The 26165-nt window shown below is 42.3% G+C and overlaps 1 protein-coding gene across 2 annotated transcripts in view; it reads right to left on the bottom strand.

The window, feature by feature from the left end:
* The window catches only part of TMEM132B (transmembrane protein 132B), a 220605-nt gene that overhangs the window by 42303 nt on the left and 152137 nt on the right, over positions 1 to 26165 (bottom strand). For both annotated transcript variants that reach the window (XM_048322808.1, XM_048322809.1), the window contains exon 4: positions 22162 to 22348. In XM_048322808.1, coding sequence (XP_048178765.1) covers positions 22162 to 22348 — 187 coding nt within the window. The remainder of the gene's footprint in view (positions 1 to 22161; positions 22349 to 26165) is intronic.

The raw sequence follows: 26165 nt of genomic DNA, 5'->3' as shown, positions 1-26165 counted from the left end.
AATACATTTGTAATATTAGAAGGAGTCTTTTAGGAACCAGTTCTTCTGCCTGGAAATGGCATCTCTTAAAAATTGTAAATTACAGGGCAGATTGTGACGTGTGGGCTGGACTAGGGGAGGTTCTTTATTTGATAAATTATTCACCACCTTTTGCTTCAGATCAAAGAGCAAGGCAATATAAATCCATTAAGCAAGCTTAATATATAAATTAGATGCTTTGCTGAAATTATTATAACCCACAGCAGTTCTGTACTTTTCCCCCCTCGTGGCTGAATACCATTTTGGGTTTCCAATACATATTAATGAAGCCTGGGTGTGAGAAAACGATCTCTATTTCCCACCATTATATCAGGTAAGATACACCATTCTGTCACCCAAAGGCGAGCACAGACAGCTGGGATTATGTGTTTATGAAACATGAGAAAACATAAAGAATCTTGCAAAGAGACGACCTTCTTTGACCTTTTTTCCTTCCTCATTTCCTCTCCTTCCTCCCTCCTAATAAAGGGCTGAACTTCAGCTACTTCCTTACTCTGCAAGCATCATTTCAGTGGAGCCACTTGTGGAATCACCTCTTTCCCCCTGCCCTGCCCAGCACGTGTGCTGCTAGCAGGTCATTCCCCCTCGCCTCCAACATTCCCGTCTCTGCCTGTCTCCTCATCCCAGCCTCTCATCCAGCGTATCACTGCTAGGAGGGATCAGTTCTGACAGATGGACAATCACAAACACTGCAGCCTCTCGTGTCCAAGGTAAAGGTCATCCTCCTTTCCTTTGTTTACCTGCACAAAGGCTTTTCTTTTATTTCAGATGGGGATCCCCAAGGAAGGGCAGGCAGGTGCATGTGTTCTGCAGGAGGAATTAGTGCAGACTGAGCCATACACAGGTTCCTAATCACTGCTTCTCACGAACAATGTAAGCAGCAGCCATTAGCCTAACTGAATATTATTCTAGATGTGTATCGGTGCTGCAAAAAACAATTTGCTTTAGCACAAAAAAGCACAGTCCAGAAATTCCAGAGTCTCATTTCAGAACTTGTCTTTTTGCCACAGAGACACTGAAGGAAGCTCTGATCTTAGCAGAGTGTACCTGGCACACGCAGCCAGCAGGAGTGGTAATTCTGTCTGGGAGTTCATGGAGACCAAAACTGAGATTTACTCCATTTCATGGTTTTTTTATGACGGATATTCAGCTCATTTTGAGGTTTATGTTGGATGAATAAGCAAAACCTGCTGCTGAAGGTGAAACCTGATTAGACGCACAGAGACTGTCATTTCTGTGACCTGAGGCAGTTTTGGGGTTTTTTTCATAACTCAGAACAGATCTGCCCCCATTAAGCAAAGGTTCAGAACACAGCCTGGTGCACTTGGCAGAAGTAATTGCAACCTGTCAGGCAGTCTCCACTGTGCCTTCTGCACGAGCAAACGCCCTTTCCTGAGCCTGGGCTCGTGTTACTTCTCTTCAGTACCTCATGTCCAAACCTGCTTTGTGACACCATCACTCTCAAATGCACTCCTGAGGTTGGAGGAGCTGGGGAGCAACTATTGTGTACCTGATTTTAGTTGTCTGCACAGAGGACAGACAGCAAGAGCTCCTGACTCATGCTTCAGGACCTTTTAGCCAAGAAACACAGGGCCTAAAGTCAGCCTAAAGGTCTGGTAAACTCTGCCAGTCATTCACACTGGAATTTGTGCTGTATTCAGAAATCTGTGCAGGATCTGAACATTCTCCTGACACACTCAAGCCAGTCCTTCTCAACAGCGGGTGATTGGGAACCATTTTAAAGCATATTTAGAGTTTCTCAGTTCATTTAAAGATATTGTTTTTTCTGTTTCTGTTCCACAAAAACATAATCATGTTCTGACTTAGTAAAATTGTGGCTCCCCTCCAACTGAAATCAAACAATATCCCCCTGCAAGTGGACACAAATCGGGCAGAGTCCTCTGCTCAAGAGCAGCGAGTATCCAAACTGATACACTAATGATTGTTTCAAATGGCCATGAAATAATTAATCTGAACATTCCTCAAAGGCATTGTTTTCTGGACAGAAGTCTAAGGAGGCCACGCCTTGCCATGGAACATAATTATCAGATCCACTTGAGTACCATCAGTAGTCAAAGATACAATTTTCTGGCTCTGTATGTTTGTCCCACAGACTCAATAATAGTTAACGACATCTGGGATGGCCATTTTGAAAAGTTTCCTTCAGGCACTTCTCTAACTCTTTTCCTAGTCTTGACAATTTCTTTCAGAGTGGGTTGGAGGGAGGGTTTTCTAGAGGGAATTCTATGCCACTGGTGCAATGGGAGAGCTGGCAACTCAGTGGCTTGAAAAGGCTGCAGCTTCACAAGTGCAAAACTACAGACACTGGAACATAAGGTTGGGGATCACGTGAGTTTAGCGCCGCAATCTGTGTGCTCATCTTCTTCCACGAGCACTACCTGGGCAGAAATCCATGTCCTTCTGTAATAACAGCTGTTTAATGCTATAGAAGGATGCACAAATTAATTACAGCATGTCTACACTACATCCCAACATGCTGCAGGAGCATCAGCACGGAGGGAGTGGGGGTTCTCCCCCTGCCCTGGACACGGTGACTTGTTCTGTTCAGCCATTCACAGTGGCTGTGGCTTAGGAAAACCTGTTTATGAGCAGAACAGGATCCATGGGAAACCAACCATAACATTATGCAAAATCCTCTGAGATTTCCTGATAGCAGACAGGTGTCCAGCATTCACTAGACAGGGGGGTCAGAAGAATTTATGGATCTTATGTCTTCCCCCTCAGCACAGCTCAAACACTGGTGTAAGTGCTGGCCAGAGCAGGATGTATATTAACTATATATAATATAGTTATTAATATAGTTATATATTTATAGTTTTATATATATATATATAGTTATATATATTAATATAGTTATTAATATAGTTATATAATATATATATATATATATAATATATATATAGTTAATATGAGAAGTGCATGATGGAGTTTAAACTGGAACAGAGCTCTGTGAGATGCTTACATTCATTCTCCTGCAAAAGGAGGATTTCATTTTCTGAAGAACATGGATCTGGCAGGAAAGACTTGTGCCTTGCCCAAAGAATTACTATTTTTTGTTCTTGAAGAGGGGCTGTCTTATCTGTCAGGACCAGGCTGCTGTACTTACTTATTTCACCCGTTTAAGTAATTTCACGGGCTTGCAGTGGACTTCTCTCAGATGTGCAGGGCACGCTCCCCCCTGCAGGACTGGCTCTCCACAGCCTGGTTCCACTGGGTGCTCTCTTTTCCTCTCCTCACTCAGGCTCCTCTCCCCCAGAGTGCCTGCACTGAGTGATTCATTCCCTGCCACTCCACGGCCTGAGACAGCACCAGAGACACTTTGATTTAACTCTCTCCATCACCTATTAAAGGGCTCAGATGTCTCTTTATACTCTATGTCAAGAATTAGGGGAGAGAATCTCTATCCCTCCCTGCTTTCAAAACTATAAACAGTCAGTACCTACACACAACTGTTGGTTCCTTTACTCCTGGGAATTAAAAGTGCTCCCAACTCCCAACAGTTTTTTTCACCCCTGCACAATCCACGCAGTGACACAGACTCACAGATGATGCACCTTTTGCCTGCTTCCCTTAATAAAGCTTCCTACTGCTCTATGGGATGCAGGGAAGATAAAAAGAACACATCTGGAGCCAGTCCAGCATCAGCCTTTTCTGTCCTTCCATGCTCAGAGCTTCCTGCTGCTTCTCTCACTGATTTTGGGAGCACCCATCCACTGCACATTGCTCATCCTTGCACTGCTCTCCACTCCAATGAAGTGCTGCCTTTCAAGTCTTCAACACTGAGCTTCTACTTAAACAAGCACTAGAGAAGATCTCACCTGTCTGTGTTTGGCACTGCCTGGGAACACTCTTGGCTGGGACAAAACAAATTAGCTTCTTGACAAAACCGAAAAGTATAAAGAAGACAACTTTGAGAATATTTTCTTTGGAAAGAACCCTGAAATTAAAAAATGGGGGTTTTTTTTCAAATCAGAACATTGATTTATTTGAGGTGAGTTTTTGAGAATCTTCTGACTAATCTAAGAACTACTGGAGTATTTTTACTTCCTTCCTCTGCCTCTTCTCAACTTGAGTTTTGTTCTTCACTTTAATTTGTCTGTCTGCTCACCTTGTGTGACGCTCCACCTTGTTCTGACATGCCCCTATGTCTGATTATTTCTTTTCCTTCTCAACTTTCACAAAGAACAACCTCTTTTTTATTCAAGTTCAGAACAAAATCCCCTTTTTGTTTCCATGATTGAATTTCTCAGTGAACTCTTGTGCAGTGTATTTATTTCCTGCAGACTAGGACAATATCATCTGTGTTTCAAAAGCTGAGCTACTGCTGTCAGAATATCAATATTTTTCCAGAGCCCATCAGCTTTTAGGAAACACAGTTCCTCAAATGAAAGAATGTGTTAAGAATCTGTGAGAAGATAATAAAAGAACCCCAAAGGTTGACTGGAGGTAGTAACTATAATAAAGGCCAAGTATTCACACAAATGTGAAAGTGCTGTGAAATCAGCATCAATCTATTTAATTTTTCGTCTTTTCCCATCTCTCTTTCACCTGTTCTAAGAATTAGATATAGAATGATTTATTTAAACCAGTGCTTCCAGTATCTAGTCTTTCCACAATACTTCAAAACCAGTTCTCAGCTCTGCCAAAGACAACAGGACAGGGATTTTCATTACACATCTAAAACAGCTGAGGCAGAAGAAATCCCACAGGCCAGTGACAGATCAGGGAAACGATTCCATATTCCCCGGTCCCAGGTCCATGCCTTTTCCATGCTTACACTCAAACTTGCTGTCTTCAGGCTCCTGGTTCTGACCACTTTAAATACCAATTTCCACATCTTTCCTACTAAGTGGCCTTTTTGCATAACAAGCAAATGCTAAGCGTGCAGCTCCTCAAATGCTGCTTTTATTGGCTGGCTCGCTGAAATGCAGCTGTGCAGAAAAATAAGTATCAGTGGCTGCAAGGAAATACAGAGGGCTCCAAATGCAGCAAGCAGGAACAGATGAAAGGAAAGGAAGAAATACAGCATGACTTGCCACCCTTTTTAAGTGGAAAATGATAATGGCATATGAGTTTATAATGCCAGTGGCAGCTGCATGAGTTCAAGGGGGAAATCACAGAATATCTCTTAATATGAAACTACTGCAAAATGTTGCACTTGGAGGGGGCTTCCAATGTCATCTCACAGGTGGTTTGAAGTAGGGCAGGGGGGATGGCATTAATGTTTCTCAGGAATAGAAAGTGACAGTATTATTGGTTTTCAATAGAAGTATTCTGTAAACAGACAAAGGTCTTCCACTTACTATTCTATAAAGGCAAGTAAATATGAAAATCACAGCACATTTCCTTGATAAAGGATTTTAACACTGGTTCCTTGTCCTTAGCCCTCAGCACCAAACCAAGACCAGGCTGGGATTCCAAGGTAGTTTTAAATTTTTTCATTTTAAACTGTTTGTAAACTATGTGAAAGAGTGGCTGACTTGGTTTTCCAACAACAGACACTGAAGGACAGAAAGTGAAAAAAGACTTCCATCTTTGCTTCCAAGGTATTGTCTTCATAATTAGCCTCTAGAAGTCATTAAGACATGATTGAAATGCAAACCTCACAATCTGTTTCTTTAGAAGCCGTTCCATTATGAGAAATGGGAAAAGCACCGATTTTCCAGGAAGACAAACTAGGTACAGCAAGAGGGGAAAAAGAGAATTACCCAATTTGTGTTGAAGGACCCATCTACAAGAACTAAGGGAAGGAAAGCCTCTCCCATTTTCTGCCGTTTACCTAATGTGAGACAAAAATGCACACCCTGAGCTGCAGAGAGAAATCAGGTCAGCCCTGCTGGACTGTTCAAATAGAAGGAATATTTGCTATTCGCCTCCATTAAGGAAATTTATCTTCCTTAAAATTGGCTGTGTTAACCATTCATTCTTTACTTTCTCTCTAAAAATTGGCAGGTTTTCAAATGATAATACATTTATTTCTTCTTCTGCAGTACCAATTTCAAATTGTTTACTGCTGTAAGGTGGGAGGAAGGCCAGGTGTGAGGCCGTGTCCTTTCCCTCCTGCAGCTGCTGGGGTGCCCTCACTGCAGTCATTGCTCCTGCTAAATGGACAGATGAACACAGCAGAAGCAGCTTTTTGCAGAAAACACAGCTGAAGAAAACACATGGTTCTCTGGCATTCTGACACATGATTTTAGCAAAGAATTGACAAAGGTGGAAGAAGTGCTGCACTTAAAGGCCTCCATAAACGTGATGCAAAATTCCAGCAGCAAAGTGCTTTCAGTTGAAAGCACCCCTGCACAATTACCACGCAGAGGAGAGCAAGCTCTCCTCACCTTCCACTTCTTATCACTTTGGCTTCTTTCCTTCTTTTCCCCCACCTTGAAATATTTAGCCATGTCCTCCCCTCCTGGTGACATCTCACCCCCTCGGTGTTGAAACACACTCGGCACAGATGTGGGGCAGTCATTCTTACAGCTTGTTTCCAAAGTGTTCCTCCAACAAGGGAGGTGCTTATCTAAATCAAGTTAAACATGGTGATTAAAGTATCTCATTTGAACTACTGCATTTTCAATTTTCCCAGGCAACAGGAATGATCTGACAATGGATAAACTGGACCTTGAAACAAAAATCATGTTTCTGTGTATCTGTGTTCCTTTGTTACGATGCAAGAATTTTCCACAGGCCCAAAAATTGCTGCCAGAAGGCCCCCCTAACGAAAAGCAAAGCAAGGTAATCCAACATTTCCCTCTGCATTCTCTTGTGTTATTCCAAGTTCGTTTTCATGGCCAATATGATACAAAGTGATCAACCAGGGCCAAGCTTCTGAAGTCAGGGCAACTATATCAAACACACCTTTCTATTTGCTTTTAATTTTTTTGTTAAATGACACTGACATTCAGCTACCTACCCACCAGTTACACTCTTTCAAATGTGGCACTTCAGTGCTGGTTTTCTTCCTGTTTATTAATGAAGGCAGTTGTGCAAGTTGTTGTTCATTTAGTTTGGGATTTTCTCCCGGCAGTGTTGCAATTAATCCTGGTACACAGATCCAATGCAATCTGACAAAAGCTATTATGGACAACAACCTGGAATAAAACTGCATCTGTACTTCTTCCTAAAGACAAGTTGTGGCAGGAGTAGAAGAGAAGATGATGGTTCCTGGCCAGGTAATGTTGGGCTGTGTCACTGATGAGGCTGAGAAGCAACAGCCTGAGACAGACCCAGCCTAGAAAGCTGAGCAGGAGCATCTCAGGGGGCAGCCAGGGCTGGCAGCAGCTCCTCCTCTGCAGCAACATTCCTGGTTTGGATTGGCTTCTTTTTTCTTCTTTCTTGGAGAAGAATCTCAAAACCAGAGTTTCAATCTAAAAAGCCTCACTCCAGCATGCACTGCAATTCAGTCCAGAGGGGAATAAACCTATAATCTGGGGAAATCAGGGCAGAGGAAAAGACTTCAGACTCTATTAAGCATAGCTGTGTGTAGCTGCTGTAGTCTGTATTTCACCAACTTTTGTGATAGCTCTTCCCACTTATTCTGTGTGGTCTCTTGGGGTAAACAAAGCCAGAAACCCTGCATTTGACTGATAAAACATTGACATGAAAGGTGGCTTGGGATACGATATATAAAGATTTTGCTATTTTTACATGTGCAGTGATATTTAGAAAGGTTGGAAATTATGCTTAGATCTTATTTATTTCTGGTCAAATGGATTGCCAGAGGATTTTTCTGACAGTGGCTGTCTACAATTCCATGGCAGTGAATATGCAGAAAACGTGCGAGGTGCTGGGATTTCATTCATAAAATGCTGCAAAGTGAATTCAGCTGAGGTGGGCGCTGTAGCCTTTTCGCGTGTGCATGATTTTCAGAGCACAGCACTCCTGAGAACACACCTCTCTCCGGGGCAGATTGTTTGAGTATTGCAACAACCACATCTGTGTTAGTTTTACCACATCTTGTCCTCACCTCTGCAGCACCACGGGAAGGGGGTCAGTGTGTGACTTCCAGCTGCTCCAAGGGAAGCCCCCGTTTATCTCCCCAAGAGCCAGTGTCACTCTGAAGACAGAGTTTTTCACACAAAGTGTTCTGACAGGCGTTTCACCAATGAGTAAAACTTTACATTCAATATTTTGTTCACGTGCCCACAAGGAACAGTACAAACATGATTATACATTGAATAAAAATACACAATGATTAATTGAGTAGATTAACCTCCAAAACACTTGGACAGCTGTTTCAACATACTGTCTTTGAGGGCAATATGCTGAAACAGCTGTTCTTACACATAAGGTAAAATTGTCCGCTTTGTTTTGCAATGTGAACACTCAAAGCCTGTCTCGTGTCTTAGTGACTTTAACGTACACCTGGAGCATTGCCAAGGTTCTGTACAACTTGCATACATTTCTTTTTTTCCACCTTATTAGCAGCTTCACCAATGTCAACTCATTTGCTCAACAATATGCTCAAGTCAAGTGGCTTTCAGTCATCTTTACATGGGATCTGCATTCTCAGGCTGCTCCGTGCAGCAAGATCCTCACGGAGTGGATGAATGAATTTGATTATTTTTGTATGTGGTTTTACAATCGCACAAGTGTTCCTTAAATGGAAAGCATGTCCTGGTTCATGGCGCTTTCTCTCCTTGTTTCCAAGGCAACTCAATACACAGACACACGCAAACACACGTGCATGCTATTAATATTCCTTCTGGATGGGGGAAATAACTTCATTTATCAATGAAACACTCGACAGCTTCTGTAGGAGTGAAAGCCTCAGACAAACTTCTCACAGAGTCATTCACAGCAGGAAAACATTCAAGAAACTCTTCCCTTTGATTGTACGCTTAGACCACGTGTTTTGGAAAGTTTTTGCATCAAGATCTCCTGTCTCCTGCAGCCACATAAACACGGAACCCTGAGTCCACCTTGCTGTGTCCTTGTGCTACAATCAAGCCCCTTCAGTCAAGCTCCTTCAAAGAGAAGGAAATGACCTGGGAGCTTGGTTAGCACATTCATGTCCCTGTATTGCCTCCCAGGAATAAGAAGCTGACAAAAATGGTGATACTTTGTGCTTCAGGAGAGGTTCTGCAGCCTGTCCAGCCTTGCCAGAGCTGAGCTGCAGAGGCTGCACCTGACACTTGGCACTGGACCACGGCTGAACCAGTTCTGTGCTTCCAAATGAAACTCATTTCAGAACAAGTAAGGTCTAGGCTCAGAAATGATTTGTCATGCTCAGCACTCCATGCTAAATCACATTTATACCCTCTAATTCTCAATTGTAATCCTCTTTGGGATTCGCTTAATTGTTCTGCTTTTCAGAGCGGGGGGTCAGGTACAGACACCGAGTGCTGAGTGAGAACTGCAAAGTCTCTGTCTGACTGATTCAGCTGTTTATCTGAGAAGGGAGATGTTACAAAGAAGGGAGGCAGCTGGAAATGGCAAGAGATATTTTCAAAGAAAGCACTTTGAACCATTGTCGGTTTATTGTTGTTCCCATCTATCTGACTTTTCCCTCAGCATATGAAAGGCCTGATGATTCCTGTTACTGCCTGGGAAGTTGGACTTGTCATTCCCACACTGCTTTGTAGGGTTTCAGAGCACATCAGACTTTGAGCCAGAGCTGGCTCTCGCCTATCTAAACGCCCTGTTAATGACAGCAGAATCTGGTGTCTCCTTAGGGGTCAGGTGCCAAGTCCAAAATAAAACCCACTTGCACAGTGCACCTCAGAGGTATCTGCAGTAACACTAAATCCCATGGCAGTGCAAACTCAGGGCAAGGCAAGCTCAGGCAAAGGGTCTCACTCACATCTCCTTATACCAGGTAAGGATTTGAAGGGACATAAATGTGATTTAGCTCCGAGCTTAACAGCCAGCAATTGTGCTGAAATGGGACGCTGCTTATACTGAATTCAGTTCAGTTTGGGGGTTGATTTAGAAACAGCCGGCTGTGATTTATGGTATAGGGAATGCAGCAGAATTCCATTAACATCAGCAGAACACCTCTGCATTTCACTGGGGAACCTGGACCTCTTTTCCATATGTGAACACAGGATGTTCCTCCTCCTTTGCATAAGTATTTGAAGCTGTACTTTACACAGCTCTACTCTGGAAAAAGAATTGAGCTTTATGTCACCTCTTGTTTGTAAATGAATTTTTAAACAGAGAAAAACCTTCATTGGATGCTATGAGAAATCCCTGACTTCAATGGGAACTCCACCATCCCGTACTAAGAAAACAGTTTATGAACCCAATTCCCTTCATTCATGCACTCCCTAATTTTTCAACATTGCTACTATTAACTTGCACACCGTGTAGCCTTAATGATTTTAGGTTACATTTATACTACATGCTTCTATTTATAAATGGTTTCTACGGGAGAACAATCAATATTTAACAGACATTTTAAGTGTGCAGCAGACATGAGCAGCATGTGTTAGAGAAGGTCAAAGGCACATCAATAGCAGGGTTACAAACACCTATGAGCTCTGACTTGCAAATAACCCACTGGGCCAACAGGATTCTGTAACAATATTAATAGCAAATTATCCAATTAGTGACAGTTTCATTAATAACTGTGTCTATGTAAACTATTTTAAATGTAATCCAATTACACAAGGAAGCAATTCCATGCAATTCCTGTGTGTGAGGTGACCTATCCCGTGACAAGCATTAGGGAGAAATCCGTGGGTTGGGGTTTTAAATGCCACTCTTGTCCCATAAGCTTGAACTAATACTGTAACATTTCCAATGCAAACACCATTACAGTGTTATTTTGGGATTTGGGCATTTTATCAGACATCCTTAGGGTTAAACTCTGCTCTAAGACACATAAATTCAAGTCTCACAGGAGCCTAGAGCTGCTTGCTGGGCGTATCTGTGCGTGTAGGAGGCCACAACTTAGCCTTTTTATTTACAGAACCATTAATTAAATTACTGCAATTAAATATCAAATCAAATTGCATTAAGATAACATTAAGCACACAGGAAGTCAGAATCAGAACTTGTATTAGGGTTAATGGGAGCTGTACGTGGGTAGTTTTTAATGCACCTCTCCAGAAGCCAGATCCCAAAGGATGCAGCTGACATACACAAAACCAACACTTTATGCAAATATTCTTTCCCAGTGTCCTAGTTTTTGCACCATTTCCAATTGTTTGTGTAGATTTCCTGCTATTTTCCTCTTCAGGCAAGTTACCCGAAGCGAGATGGACGAGCTTGATAAATGACAGTTTCTGATCAACTCAGAGCAGCTGAGAACCACAAAACTCCCAGCTTGCAATTAGTCTGCAGGGCACAAGCTTCAATAACAAATCCATCTGAAATTATGACTTTTCGACTTTATTTTCAATCTAACTCTTTTCTAATTAACTGTAATAGTAATAGAGATTTCTGGGGGGGAAAAAAATAGAAGTCAAGGGCCTAGAAATCTCTGTTTTCTTCATTATCACACCCACAGAAGTGACCAGCAGCTCCACCCAGCAGATCCCAGCAGCCACATTCCCCAGGCAGGGGGGAGAGGAGATCCCTCACTGCAGAGGTCCTGCATTGCCTGGGAAATGCAGGGAGTTCCCCCAAAATGTTGATTTTTTTGCCAGAGCGGTGAAGTGGACTTAGGGAGGACTTAGGTCTGCTCCCTGCACCCTGGGGAGCACCTTACAGCAAACTGCCACCGAGCACAGTCCTCCTCAAGGATCCAAACTTGCCAGTGGAAAATCTTCACTGAAACAGAAGATATTCCTGCACCACGCTCCATATAGATTGTTGCTGTATTCTGAACTTAATGGTTTTCTTGAGAGTTTTACAGCAGAATTAAAATAATAATAATAATAAAAAAAGATGTTTGCTTATGCACTGATCAAACTAGCACAGAACTCTGTGTGCCTGTATTTTCAACTGGAGAAAAAACATTGAGGAGATTCAATATTTATGTAATGTTTTATGGAAGTTCAATAGAAAAATCCAATATAATTTCCCAATTAAAATCACCTGCTAGTTGACTTACATCCATTACTATTATCTCAAGCCACTATATACTGAACCTATTCACACAATAGTGTTATGTGAACATGCATAGGTTAAAAATTAGTAATTACTGTCTAGACAATTCACTGTTAGCTATAGATGAGCGAATATAATGAATAATTTATTTGATTAATTTTGCATTCCTTTTCCTCTTTGTGAATTGATCATGACCATGGAAAACTTGAAAATGTACTCATTTATCAGAGTAATTTTCTGTGAATAATTCTTAGCCTGAACATTTTCCCACAAAACAAACTATTCTTACTTGTGGATTGAAATTCGCATTATGGGATAGAAGCTATGGAGACCACTGGCACTGTCGTTCCTTTTTGCTTAAGCAGATCATCATGGAAATAGCAGCAGTGCTAAAGTGCTTTTACAAAAAGAGAACCCAAACAGTTTGATGCTCATTTTGCTGTGTAAGTTACATAACTAAGAAAACTTACGCAACTTACGAGCAATAGCTAATACTTAATTTTAAACTACAGATGAAGTGGGAAGTCCAACATCTTTACTTTGAGTTTAAAAGCCCACAAGCAAAGGGGGGAAAATAAGCACCAGCTGAACTGGGGGAACAGTGGGAAAAGATGACTTGCAGGACTTCACTGTCACGGGGCCATCACTTCGCAGGGCTGGAGGGCTGCTTTTAACAGAAATTGCTGGGCCCTAGAAACCAGATAATGTTACAGTGTAAGCATTTCTTCTGATCTCTATGGGCAGAGTTGCATTTGAGCTGGCAATCTAGAGGCAGGAGACTAAACAACCATTACAGATGCCTATTCTGACATGGAATTTAATAGCATGTTTTTCCCTTTGAAATTTGCTCTTCATTAGGTGAGCTTCAAAATGGAGCCTGAAACAATGAGGGGCTTTAACTCTGCAGCAGATCAAATGCATTTTGACATCCATACACTTAGGAATAAATGACACACTAATGAGATACAGAGATCAAATGCTCTGCTTGCCACTTAAATCTCCAGCAATATGAAGTGCATCAAGGTTGTTAATCCATGCCTGGCACTCCAGGATGCTGCAGGGCCCAAATAGCCCCACATTTTCTTTCTATCAAACTTAATTCTTGTGGCTCCTCCTCTTTCGCAGGGCCAAGGCAACGCTACAGGAATTATCTTGCTCCTGACCACAAGGAAACAAGAGGAGGAGAAAGAGGAAGGATTTGTGAAGGAATGAGGATGAATGAAGTTTGATTTTGGGATTATATTTTCTGCCTTTTTCCTTACACTCTTTTCAACATCCTTACAGGGAGACAGCACAAGCAGCAACAGCAAACACTGGCTGGGATCAGTGTGGAAGTCAGGGCAAGGAACTGAGGAGGGCAGGAATGGAGGAGAGCAGGAATTGAGGAGAACAGGAACTGAGGAGGGCAGGAATGGAGGAGAGCAGGTTTGGGCTCTCCCAAGCATCAGCACAGCAGCCTCACCAGCACTGCTCTCATGGCACTGAGGTTTTGGGCAGTGATATTCCCAGAAGAGGTGGAAAGCAGCTGGAATAATGAGAGTTGTTGCCATTCCAGTGCATTTACCAGCCCAGAATTCCAAGGTCCCAAAGATGATGCAAAACTCTGTTAGCTTCTCCCTGTCCTTGTTCCCACATTTGTGTGATGCCAACATTTCACCCTTTGAAACTCTCTGGATCCATTTCTTCCCCTCCAGCCACAGCATTTATTCCCTCCGGAACACCTGGAATTTGCAGTGCCTGCTCTCCCTGCCCTCAGCAGTGCTGGTGCCTCTCTCCCACTACTCCCCATGAGTGAGTGCTCTCTTCTGCCTCTGATGGATCTTGAAAGAGCTCACAAAAAAGTGCCAACCAGCACAAAATGCAGCTCGGCCTCCCAGCCCCACAGGAGGCAGAGCCGGGAAACTGCGAATTCACAGACTTCAGAACTGAGCAACGCAGAATATTCCAAAGCTGTCCCAGAGCACTGCACTGGAGCATCCTGGTTATATTAATAAAGCTGCAGCTTAGCATGTGCAGTGAAGCTGAGGCACCTTTGGAAGCAATTTCTTTGCACGTGATAGCTGCTGATAGGCTCCATTACAACTTCTAAAGCTCTTGGATCGCTGCTCTGCTCCATCTTTACGCTGCTGTTTTAATTTAATTTAAAAAATAGAAATTACATGAAAAATAATTCCTAAGCCCAACTGATACTGGGGCCATGTAAATCAGAATAACTACACTGAGGTCAGTGACAGCTTTGAACACAAGTTGTGCAGAACACAAATTTCCGCATTCTCTGCAGCATGTACATAAGAAATATAGTGTGTGTATATAAAAATATATATCTATATATCTATTTCCACACAATACAAAGTTAATTTATGTAGAAAGGACTCATCTTGCTGTACATCTTATAAATGCAGGCTGACTACCAAATACTTCTAATAATGCTTCCCCTCCAGCTAGCAGAACAGCTCAAAAACAAACATAATTTTGTTCATGTATGTCCATTATATTCATGTGCTGATTTAATTAACAGTGATTTCAGTATCTTGCAGAGTTTTTCCCTGTTTTACAAATGATGCCCTTTTGATGAGGGCTTTGGTTTGAATTACTGGCCAATCAGCTGTGGACCCAGACTGGAATGCTAAATTAATTGGCAATAAAAGCAGAGTGAGCATGCTGGAAAAACTTACAGATGAGCCAAATTATTGGGTAATTGCTAAGGAACATGAAGGGGTTTTAAGGCAGATAAAGTAAAAGCTTTGCAGCTCCCTCCAGCACACTCTTTCCTGAGTCTGGGTCTTGCTTGGAGCCCCTTCAGGCCAGCTCAGCTCGTCCCTCTGGCCATCACCCTATCAGGAGGGTCACTGTGCCCTCATTCCTGCCCTGCAGGAGCTCCCACCACTCCTGATCCTCTGTCAAGGGATGCCTCCCTCAGCCTGCACTGAACTCCCATCAGAAAATTTGTCGCAAAAGGAAGCAAACCTAATGGAGCAGAGGTATCCTCAGCTCAGCAGAAGACACCTCTTAGCATTTCCCTCTGCACCTTTATTATTGGAAACACTTACTCCTAACAAGAATTTAGTGCCTGTGCACCCTTGGAGAGGATTTTCTAAGAATAGTAACTGTCCACATGGATCAAAGAGACCTGAGATCATTCTGGCTGCAGGAATGCCTGGACGTCCTCCTACCCTTGATGTATGGTCAGCACGTTACCTCTTCCAAACACAGCTTTATTTAGAAGCCCCTGACCAAAGCTGCTCCAGATATTCATCAATCAATTCTGAATCACAGCTTCTTTCCAAAAACAGGCCTGTGTGGTGCAAAGTTGGGGCATCATCAGTCTGATCTTCAGAAAGAGCTATCTCCAGAGCACGGCACTGTCAGTAAGAGGGCAGGGCAGGAAGAAGAGCCTCTGTGCCAAAGGGAGTAACCCCAGGAGCAGCTGCAGCATCGGGTGGGAGCAGGGGGACAGGGCCCTGCATCCTGCCAGGGATGGCCACCTGGAGGAGGTGTGATGCTGGGAGCAGGAGGGGGAAGAGAAGACCCCTTTGCCTCTCCCAGCATTGTGTGTCTGGGTGATCATTAATTAGCTCCAAACCTGCATTTTACAGCGATGACAAAGAGGAGGAGCAAGGCCAGACCTAGGACACCCCAGGGCCCATCATCCAAAGGCAGGTGTGGGTGTGAGCCCAGCGCAGGCGTTCCCAGGGCACGGACAATCCTGCCCCATTCCTGTGCTGGGAATGCTTTAAGGACAAACGTGGGATATAAAAAGCCAGCCTGCCATGCTGGAAGAACCTTCATTCCATGGGGTAATCACCTGCATGCATCCAAACTGCAAACAGCTGATAATGTGTGGTCAAATCACTGTAATTTGGGGAGCTTCAGAGTGACTTCCAAGAGGTGGATTAGTGGGAAATGCTGCCTGTAGGACTCGATCCTAAATGATCTGGAGCACTTGGCATCAGCCTTCTCTGCATGTTCATTAATATTTTGGATATGATTGTAACGAATATCAGCAAGTGTATCTAATTTGATGAAAGCAAATTATTGGTTCACAGTGGAATAACATGGTGCTTTACTCAAGCAGGCATAAAACATGAGGATGAAAACCTCGTATAATCTCCAGCTTTTGTCATTCAATGTTTATCATCCAACACAGTTGAATACAATTCTTATCTTTGATGGATGTGGCACACAATAGCTGTTTTCTTGAGTGCATCATAAATATTAATAGTATTCACAGAGCTTCTTAAAATTTGTCATGTCACATTGCTTTCATGGAAACATTTAAAATGCCATTATTTTTGTCCCACCAATAGCAAATTTTCCTTTCGTTTCTTTCTTTCTTTTTCACTCTCGAAATTAAATGGTAGAGGATGTTTAACTGAGCAGAGGAAAAAAAGGGATAATGGTTCACATTGAGCCATTCCAAAACCTACTTCAGATGCCCAGAATTAGACTGAAAGGGGAAAAAATGTATTATCCTTTGGAAAACACAATCCAGTTAAAAACGAAACACTTGGTGAAATTGAGAAGATTTGTCTGGAATTTCATTTTTGGAAGAACACTGAGGAAGAATGCTGACATTACCAAAATGGGCCTACTCCGCCATATTCAGAACGGGACATTTTCACTTCAGAATAGAAGTGCTTTTTTCTCCCAAAATAAAATATTTGTACATTATTGTGTATATCCTAGGCTGAATCCAGAGCAGTGTGGGCAGCAGGTCAAGGGAGATAATTCTGCCTCTCTGCTCTCATGACATCCCACATGGAGAGCTGCCCCAGCCCTGGGGCCAACAGCACCACCGCCTGGAGCTGCTGCAGTGACTCCAGAGGAGCCCCCAGAGCTGCTCCAGGGCTGGAGCCCCTCTGGAGCCAGGCTGGCAGAGCTGGGGGTGCTCACCTGCAGAAGAGAAGCTCCAGGGAGAGCTCAGAGCCCCTTGCAGGGCCTAAAGGGGCTCCAGGAGAGCTGGAGAGGGACTGGGGACAAGGCGTGGAGAGGACACAGGGAATGGCTTCCCAGTGAGAAACAGCAGAATGAGAAATGAGGCAGAAATCCCGCCCTGGGAGGGTGGGCAGGACCTGGCACAGGGTGCCCAGAGCAGCTGTGGCTGCCCCTGGATCCCTGGCAGTGCCCAAGGCCAGGCTGCAGCATCCTGGGATAGTGGGAGGTGTCCCTGCCCACGGCAGTGGGTGGCACTGGATGATCTTTAGGGTCCCTTCCAACTCAACCCATTCTCTGATTCTATGATTTAATCAAGTTGAATCAAACACCTCAGTTCTACAAGGAAATAAGTTTTTCTGCTGTTCAACAGCTTTGGTCACTCCAGAATGGCTTTTCAGGGTGTCTGCTCCCAATGGAAGCTGCAATCCCCTGGCCTTGCTCAGTCACACGAAGCCCATGTGGACGTTCTCACAACATCTGCTCCCCACACATTTCTCTCCCAGCGTGTTTTAGAGTCAAAAACTTCCCCTGATCAAACTTAATGAAATCTTCAGTGCTTTGTGTTTTGGCTGATGTGTTTCAAGAAATCTTTTAAAATTTCATCTTTCTCCATAAAATTCACCCTGTGGCTTTCAGAGCATCCTGACAAAACAAAACCATTTAATTCTCTACGACAATTAATTTGGGGATGGTAATAATTGCACAAGCTCCTATCTCTGCCACAGAGACATAAAACACTCGCTATGGGCATGGGAAATAAAGTAATACAAAAGAAGAAGCTCTTTTTTCCTATTCTGTACTCTCTCCACAGTAGTTAATTTGCTCTGAGTTTAAAATCAATCCTTCCAGTGTGGGATTTTGGGAAAGCTCAAGGCTTCAATCCTGCTGCCATTAATCAGTGTTAAAATTCACACTGAAACCTGTGATCTGGGAGCCACAGATTCCAGTTTTATTTAAAAACAATGTTGATAATCCCCTAATATTTCTGGGATGAAGATCTACTCTATATTGAATTTACATTTAAATATTTTTTCTATGAAATGATGAACGTTGGGGAGGACAAAATCCCATTCTGGGCAGGTTCCTTTGCATGCAAAGTACAACAGAAAGGCACTCTTAAAAGGGAACTGCAGGGCCAAAGGTCAAAGTGATTTCAAGTAAGAAATATGCATTAAGTGCAACGGATAAACACATAGGGGACGTTTTTGCACATCAATGCATTTAACCAACTTCTAAAAAATATGTAAATCATCTGGGTTTGCTAGAAATTACTGATCCTATCCTGGTTTTTTTATACATCAGGATTAAGTGGGTTTGGTTTTTATTTCTGACCCCAGAGCAAGCAAAGAAAAAGCTGCTAAAGCCTGACATTTTCCCATTTAGTTGAAGGGGAAGGTAAGCTGCTTTCTGAGTCTGGGTCAGCTTCCACCTTGGACTGAGTGTGCTCCTTTAATTGGTGTCTCAATATAAGTCCCATGAGCAAACCATGATTTCTGTAGGAAAAATAAATTCTTTAAAGTTTTTCTCCTCAAACAAATCAGGCAAGTGTTGCACCCAGCAACCCCATTTCAGCCTGAGTTATAGAAATGGGCACCTCTAAGGACAATTTTTCTGGGTGTTCTTGTCTGGCAGCAGCCAGAAATGCAATTATCCAACGTCCCATTTAAAGGAAACCTCAGCAGAGCAAACACAGCCATCTGTGTAAGCAATTCACAACGTCAGTAAACCATTACTCAACCCATAGCTCACATTTTTGGGGGAGGAAACAAAATTCCTGAAGACATAATTCAGATACTATTCAGATTCAGATTCATAGTTGGAAATACAGCAAGGTTTGAGGCTGAGGGGAGCAGAGTCCTGGGGAAATACTGATTGTTGCATTTGAAAACCGCTTTGGAATAATGACAGTCTGGGACTTAGAATTCCATTACTGCACCAGAAAGGATCTGCAGCATGGACATCTAAAAGAGCAGTGCTGCCAGTCACAGACCAAGCCATCATTTTCCCAGATAAGAAGACAATGCCAGGTATTTTTCTATTATTAAGTCTATTGTTCCTCAAGCCTTCAGCCTCAGCTGGAGCCCTCTTATAAGAAACAGCTAAAATACATCTCTTCAATGTCTTATTCTTTACTTTGACTAAGTTCCTGGTTGCCTAGAAACTCTCTAAAAGACCTGGACTTTAATTTTTTCTCTTTTTCTTTATATTTTTGCCAGCTGTTAGATAACAGATTAATCAAATCACATTTGTTTGTGACAGAAACCTGGATGCCAGACTCAAAGCTGGGGAAGTGTTTGTTTCTTGCATCCCAGGAGTGCCAGACTCCACTGACGACCTTGCTACTAGCAACTTTCCACAGCTATGGAAATTGCAGATTATGTCTGCTTAGATCAAGAGCAATAACTGAGAATTATGGAATTGCATCATCACTGGATAGGACAGATTTATCTGTGGATTTATTCTGTAATTAGCAGGACACCCACTTCCAAATAATCTTTGCAAGATTATTATATCACATTTTTATATTAAGGCAAATCAAGGTTTAGATCCAACTTTAGAATGTTCTGATGGACCTTCTGGATGTCTAAAACACCTTCTGTTGCATCAGACATCAACCAGATTCACAACTCCCATCCTATTTTAATGCCATAAACCTTATTTTAAAATAATCACCTGCTGTGTTTAGGGTCAGCTATTCTCACAGCAGAAGGCAGATTCTTCCCCTGATATTCGGTAACACAACAAACAGTGGAACCAGAAAGAGCTTTGGCTCTGCTCTCCTCTCCTTGATCTGCTAGTCTGCTGCATTTGATGGAAATGGATCACCTTTGCTTTGGGGGACATTAGTTCCACGTGTTAATCTGGACACCAGGTGTTGGAAGAATCAATTAGCAGAGATGTTTATCACCAAAAAGAAGAGGAGATAAGCTCCCAGGAGCAAAAGGGCTGATGAATTCAGCTGGCAGTGGATCCTGGAACGTTAAACTGAACAGCCAGATCCTCAGAGGTTCTCGGGGACATGTTTGTGCCCCACAGGAGGATGGTGCTCCAGCCAGAAACCTGCGTGGATCTCCAAACTTCCCTCCTCAGCATCTTCCAGACCCATTTCTAGAGCTAAAATCTCTCATCAACTCTTTATCTCAAGAGGTTATGACAAAAAACTTAGGTAAAACTAAATGTTCCTTCCACTCTCCTCCAAAGAAACCTCCTGGAATCCAATATTCCAGCTCCTGAGTAATCCTCCCATCCATGCTTTTTCACCTGAATTAAATCAGCCTAAAGTGTTATGCAGAGTTTAGGTGACAAAACAGCATTTACATCCTTCAAAGCCACTCATCCCTGCTGTCAGTTGCTCTTAAAGGTATAAATTCTACCTCTTTTCTAACCAAAACCGTTTTTAGAGATAATAAGCAAGAGCACTGTAAGATTTTTAAGTGTTTTTAAAAAGTACATTTAAGAATATAAAAGGGACTTAGAAGTCATTCAGAAACAGGTAAAACTAAATTAGACTGACTTCATTTCCATTTAATTTTCTATTCTCATCAAGCTTAGTTTATTCAGGTCTGATTAATTAATGTCTGCAAAGAGTTCTGAAAATATAAAACACTACATAAATACTAAATAATAATAGAGTGCTTAAGGAAAAGCTCATTTGTTAATTTGCATGGAGTTTTAGGAATTAGCATTTATTTATTTCCTCTGTGCAAGCAGGCCCATCCAATCCCTTTTAGCTTTTTTAGTAGAAATTACTTTAGCAGCTACAGGACAATGCATCTTCATGGATTTTATGTGTTCCACGTCACAGAAAATGCATTTAGGAGGACTTGCAAAGTTGTACAAAGTCAAACCCATGTCCCATCCATCCCACGTGGCTTTGGCTGGTGGCTCCAGGGTCCCTTCCCCCTCCAAACTCCTCCCAGCAGCTGGGAATGAGGGAAATGAGAGCTTGGCTCTGGATTTGCTTTTCCTTTCCATCCATGGTGCTCTGCACCTGAAACCACAATGCCATGTGCAAGATGTTCCTGCAGCACATTCTGTCATTTTTATATCTGATTCACCATTACTGTTTGATAATACTCCACCCACACAATTAGAGTTTTGTTTCATCTCCTACATGCTTCAAAAAAAAAAAAGGGAACAGAAGAAAATTCTCTCTTGACTTTTCTGCACATAATTTCTGCCCTATCACTGGGCTGCCAAGTGTAGCCTTTGGCAGTAGGAACTGGAAATTAAAATTATTTGGGGCCTTGTTTCCATTGCAAGCATCTTTCCTTGCTTCTGGTCAAGCCAGTGGCCATGCAGAGGAAAACACCAATATTTGGGGGTTGTATGGTGTAATAGAATCAGCACAGACCAACTCAGAAAAGAAGGGTAAATGTTCATGAGGAAGCAAGTAAAACAGGGTGGGTGTTTCTGAGGGAAGTGCTGTAACATCCAGACTCTCTGGCTGTTTCTCTGGTTTTACACCTGAATTTCCCCACTGAAATCCCTGTTCATGTGTAAAGGTCTGGTACTAAAAAGTCCATCAGGCAAAACACAGGTCAAAGGTCCCTCCCAGAAAAGGTGCCTCTGATTTTACCAGGAGATATTTGCACTTTCTAAATAAATCATCAGCTTCAAGTTTCTGCACACGTACACCTCAAACCTTCTGGACACCTCCATCTCCAGAAAGTATTTTGACCTTTTTGTGTAACTCCAACCAGACCTTTTAATAAATTGACACTTTGCAGCTCACTGGACTATTGGGCTCTTTTGGGGAAAAGCAGAGCAGCAAACAGTCCAGTTGTTTGGTTTAGCAATGAAGTTTCCCACACATGCAATGCTAATTTATTTCATTGAAAATGTCCCCACTAATTACAACATTTACCCTCGGAGCACAGGCATGGCAGTGCCATTAATACAGCAGAAGACAACGGCTCCAGAGGAGCTATTTCCATGTACCAGGCCAATAACCCACAAATGGTAAAGGATTTTCACAGAAGACCCAAATGGTTTCCAAGGAGCCATTACGGCACATCAGGTAAATAAAATATTATTGAAATGGATTTTTTGCATTTAAATCACTTGCAGCAGGTGCATAGGAAGCAGCTTATAATAAAAAGGCTCCCATTCCCTGGAATACTAACGAGGATCAACGGAAACATTCAGCAAAAGGAAGCAGGAGCAGGTTCTTACCATGGCCAGAGGAACGATTCCCACAAACATCGTTCGGCTGACGAAGATCTCGGACACCATGAGCTCGCTCACGGAGTCATCCCGTGGATATTCCACCTGCCAGGTGATCTGCTGGGCCCCTGCCAGGCTGCTGGCGTTGTCAATCTCAAAATCCATCTGCAGGATCTCGTAGGAAGTCATGTTTGCTCTGGAAAACAAGGCGAAATTCCCCACAACATCATTAGGATGTTGATAACAAAATGGATTTTCATTTCTCTTTCCTACCCACCAGAAGATTCGCCATTAGGTTTAACATGCAGGCTTGAGACACTGACAGAAACCAAAATAAAACTGCATGTGGGCAACTGCAGAACTTTCTAAGTGAGGTGAAACTGGATCTTTTAGTTTCCTGAAATGGAGGCATTTTTCCCATTAAACTCAGGCATTCATTCTCCATAATCACAATGAACTTACAGAATACGCCACAAACCCTTGGAAAAGCATTGCACAGATGTTGCTAAATTATTTAATATACCATTATTATAATTTTGATGCTGCAGAACAACAGAATACTTGGCCATTCCTCATGTTGTACCAGAAATGAGCTCTTGTGGGGGGAAAAAAAGTCTTTCAAACCCAAACTCGTCTTTATCTCAGTGAAAAAATGGATTTGCAGAAATTATACATGACAAGAAATGAGGGGTAGATTATCTCTATTTTCAATTCATGCCAACATTCTCCTCATCAGTGGTGCAGACTTGTAATTATATGGCAATCCTGTATTTCTCATCTGGAAATAAAAGTTTAAAAGTAAAGAAATGGATGTAAATGCACAGCATTCAGAACTGAATTTAAGAATTACTTCTGCTTCCTTTCTTAACAACAACTCTTAGCACTTCCCTCAGGTCCAAAACTATGTAAATATTAATAATTAATCCTCAGGTTAGAAAAACAGATCTTGTTTTTGTGTTACAGAGAAGCAAACAGACGCCAAGATTTAACCAACAGCACTCGGCGTATCCACAGCAGGGATCTGTTTAGAAAGCAGACCTTTGCTCATCTGAACTTCCCCAAAAATTGAGTTGTTTTACAAATCACACAAAGTTTACATACAAATATTTACAAAGCATTCAAGTTCCTGCCCCACCCTCCCAGACAGACCCTGCAGTGCAGAGACCTGGTGGAGGTTATAAGGCATGGAGAGGGGATGGAAATGCAGCTCTGACTGCAGAGGCAGCTGCTTCTTCTGTTGGAGAGACAGCTGATTTTATCAATATTGCTGAAGTTTTGGGGTGAAATCTGAATCTGCTGTATGCCAGGCCAATGGTACATTCATCATCTGTGTGCCCCTTCCCCAAAGCAGGCACTCCAAGAGCTGTGCTCACAGAAAGTTTTAGCTGTTGCTGCAGACAAGAGAGACTCAAAATGCACAGAGGCAGAATCTGGGTTTGCCATATGTTTTTGAAGGAGCACTGTAAAGGAAAAAAATCTGAGCAGGAATTATTGATTTTCGTGTTTTCTTTCTGAAAACAAACTACCTAAACATATGCTTCAGTGCCTGGAGGATGAATACTCTCCACGCTGACAGAAAGATAGTATCCACCTCCAGGCAAAACTAGAAGCTATTAAGGCATCTTTTGTGTGGCCAACCAAACAACCAGCAAAAACCTTTTAAGATAAATTTTATTACATAATAATAGGGATGTAATTAAACCGTTTCTGTTCAAAACATAACCACTGTGGGCACCAACTCAACTTCCTAGTTCTTTGTGTATCACCTCCAGCAGTCTGTTTTATCTAAATGACATAAAATTAATTTGCTCACAACACAGAAATAAGATTTAGATATGAGCTTTACACTAACTATGGATTTAGATATTGGGCCTGTCAAGGTGTGTTTAGGTTTGCAATTTCACTTCAGTCTGTTCAAGTCAATAGTTGCCACTCATAAAAACACTCAGGAGTGGTTTCAAATTGAGAACAAAACCACCAATGGAGGATTTGGGTACAGATCCACCAATTAAATAATAGGGCAGGTTAGCCTGCAATGACAAATCTGTTCCACAGGTCCCACTGACCAGCACTTCTTTGAGTTCAGTCCACCACGCCCTCAATTTCCTTTCCTGTTTTTCTTTTTACACATCCAGAAAGAAACCACAACTGTGGGTTTATACCTTATACATAAACTTTCCTCAGGTCCAGCTATATTAACTGTGAATTAAAACAAAGCTGCTCCCCCAGGCCTCGATCCTGGTTCCAAAGAGAATCCTTGTCATCACTTGGAAAAACAACGTCAAATGTTTGGCAAAGGTTTTCTGCTTTGTCTCAGAAGCCAATTATGTAGCATGACATGTTAATATTGATTAAAGAAGGCTCCACTGCTCTCTTGGGCTTCTGCTGAAAGAGATGGCCTTGAACCATCTTTCACCTACAGAGCCTCCCCTGAGTGCACAGCTTTAGCAAACCAGGATTCAGCCTTCTGCACTCTTATTCCCCAGCAGGTGAATGAATTTTCTCTAAAATTATGGTCTTCTTTTGTCCTCTTTAGAGATTCAGCCTTGGAGCAATGCCAGGTGCTGCAGTATCTGGGACACCGAGTACCCCACGGACGAATTCACCCTCTTTGTTCTGAGCCTCTTCCCCGGTTACAACTGTAACCAACTCATGATAAAACCTGCAAAGTGAATTTCTTTCATGCTCAGACTAGTGCTCACCTACTGGCTGCTGCATCTCTTATCCTACAGAGGTTTCCTAGTAGAAAGACTGGTATTACATTCATAATTCTTGCAATTTATTAACCACCCTCTGTAATACCATGTGGGAGACCACTGCCTTTTTCCACTGAAATTGATGGAGGTTGCTAAAGTAAAACCAGAGATAAATTAAACCATAATCAAGACCTCAAATGTCAGCATTTACTTATGTCAGCTCCATTAGCTGATAAATTCACATCCCAACACCTGCATTTAAATTTCTCTCCTGGCTCTGCAACATATCACTGAAACCCTTTTTAAAAGCAGGAGTTCCACCCTGCCATGGCAAACCTTCAGCTTTTGGTCTGATTTGTGACTGGGGGTCAGAACCTTGGTCTTTGTAGCCGCTGTCGATCTGCAACTGCCTGGTGAAGACAAAATGCCACCAGTGGGAAAATCCACGAGCAGAGAAGACAAGGACTGTAACTCATGCTGTTATCAGCCATTAAATCCCGTTAAACCAAACTTTATCCTATCAAGATTTTTCAGCTTTTCCTGAAGACTTATTTCATTTTTCTCTTAAATAAGTTTGCATTCTTGGGGAGAGTCTGATGGAATCCAAGGACTATAAATCACTTCTCCTTTTCACATCTTTCCTCTCTTTTTAGTTAAATGTTTCTATTGTCCAGTGAAGTTTTTTCCCGGTTTAGGATTTTGCCAAACTCTGGTTTAGAGAAGCAATAAAAAATAAAAAGTCAAAATTACTTTTATAAAAAAAGATTATTTCCTGCAAGCACAAGGAAAAGACCTTATAATTTTAGGCAGCTGGCATGCTTGCTAATAAGTCCATTTCTATGGAAATGAGTTCATAACTATTAATTTTGCCTGCTCCTGATCTATTCTTGATGAGCCTTTCAAATTTAGAAAAGCGCTTCATGATTCTCTCAATTTGGTAATTACTAACTCCCTTTGATGAATCCAGCCCAGTGTTTCAGACGTGAGACATTCATTACACATTTTTCTCTCTGGTGAGAGGAGGAAAAAAACCCCATGGGTCTTTTTGGATTTATTTCCTCTCACAAACTCCTGTAAGTAGGTCCTCTTCTTCAAATGGTGATTTATAATCCTATTTGTGTACTTTCACAATCTTGTCTCTGCTAGGGGCTAGAAGAGTCCCCAAATCCATGGGATTTCTGCACAATCTCCCATTGTCTGGCCTCATATCTATCTAATGCATTTGAACCAGGTCCCAAACAGCCCAGTCACGCTTTGTATCACGCACAGTCCCCACTCCACACCCAGCTGTTGGGAGCCGTGGTTGGGATCCCAGTG

Source organism: Corvus hawaiiensis, chromosome 18 (genome assembly GCF_020740725.1).
Source record: "Corvus hawaiiensis isolate bCorHaw1 chromosome 18, bCorHaw1.pri.cur, whole genome shotgun sequence".
Lineage (NCBI taxonomy): Eukaryota > Metazoa > Chordata > Aves > Passeriformes > Corvidae > Corvus > Corvus hawaiiensis.
This window is presented reverse-complemented; position numbering and strand designations above follow the sequence as displayed.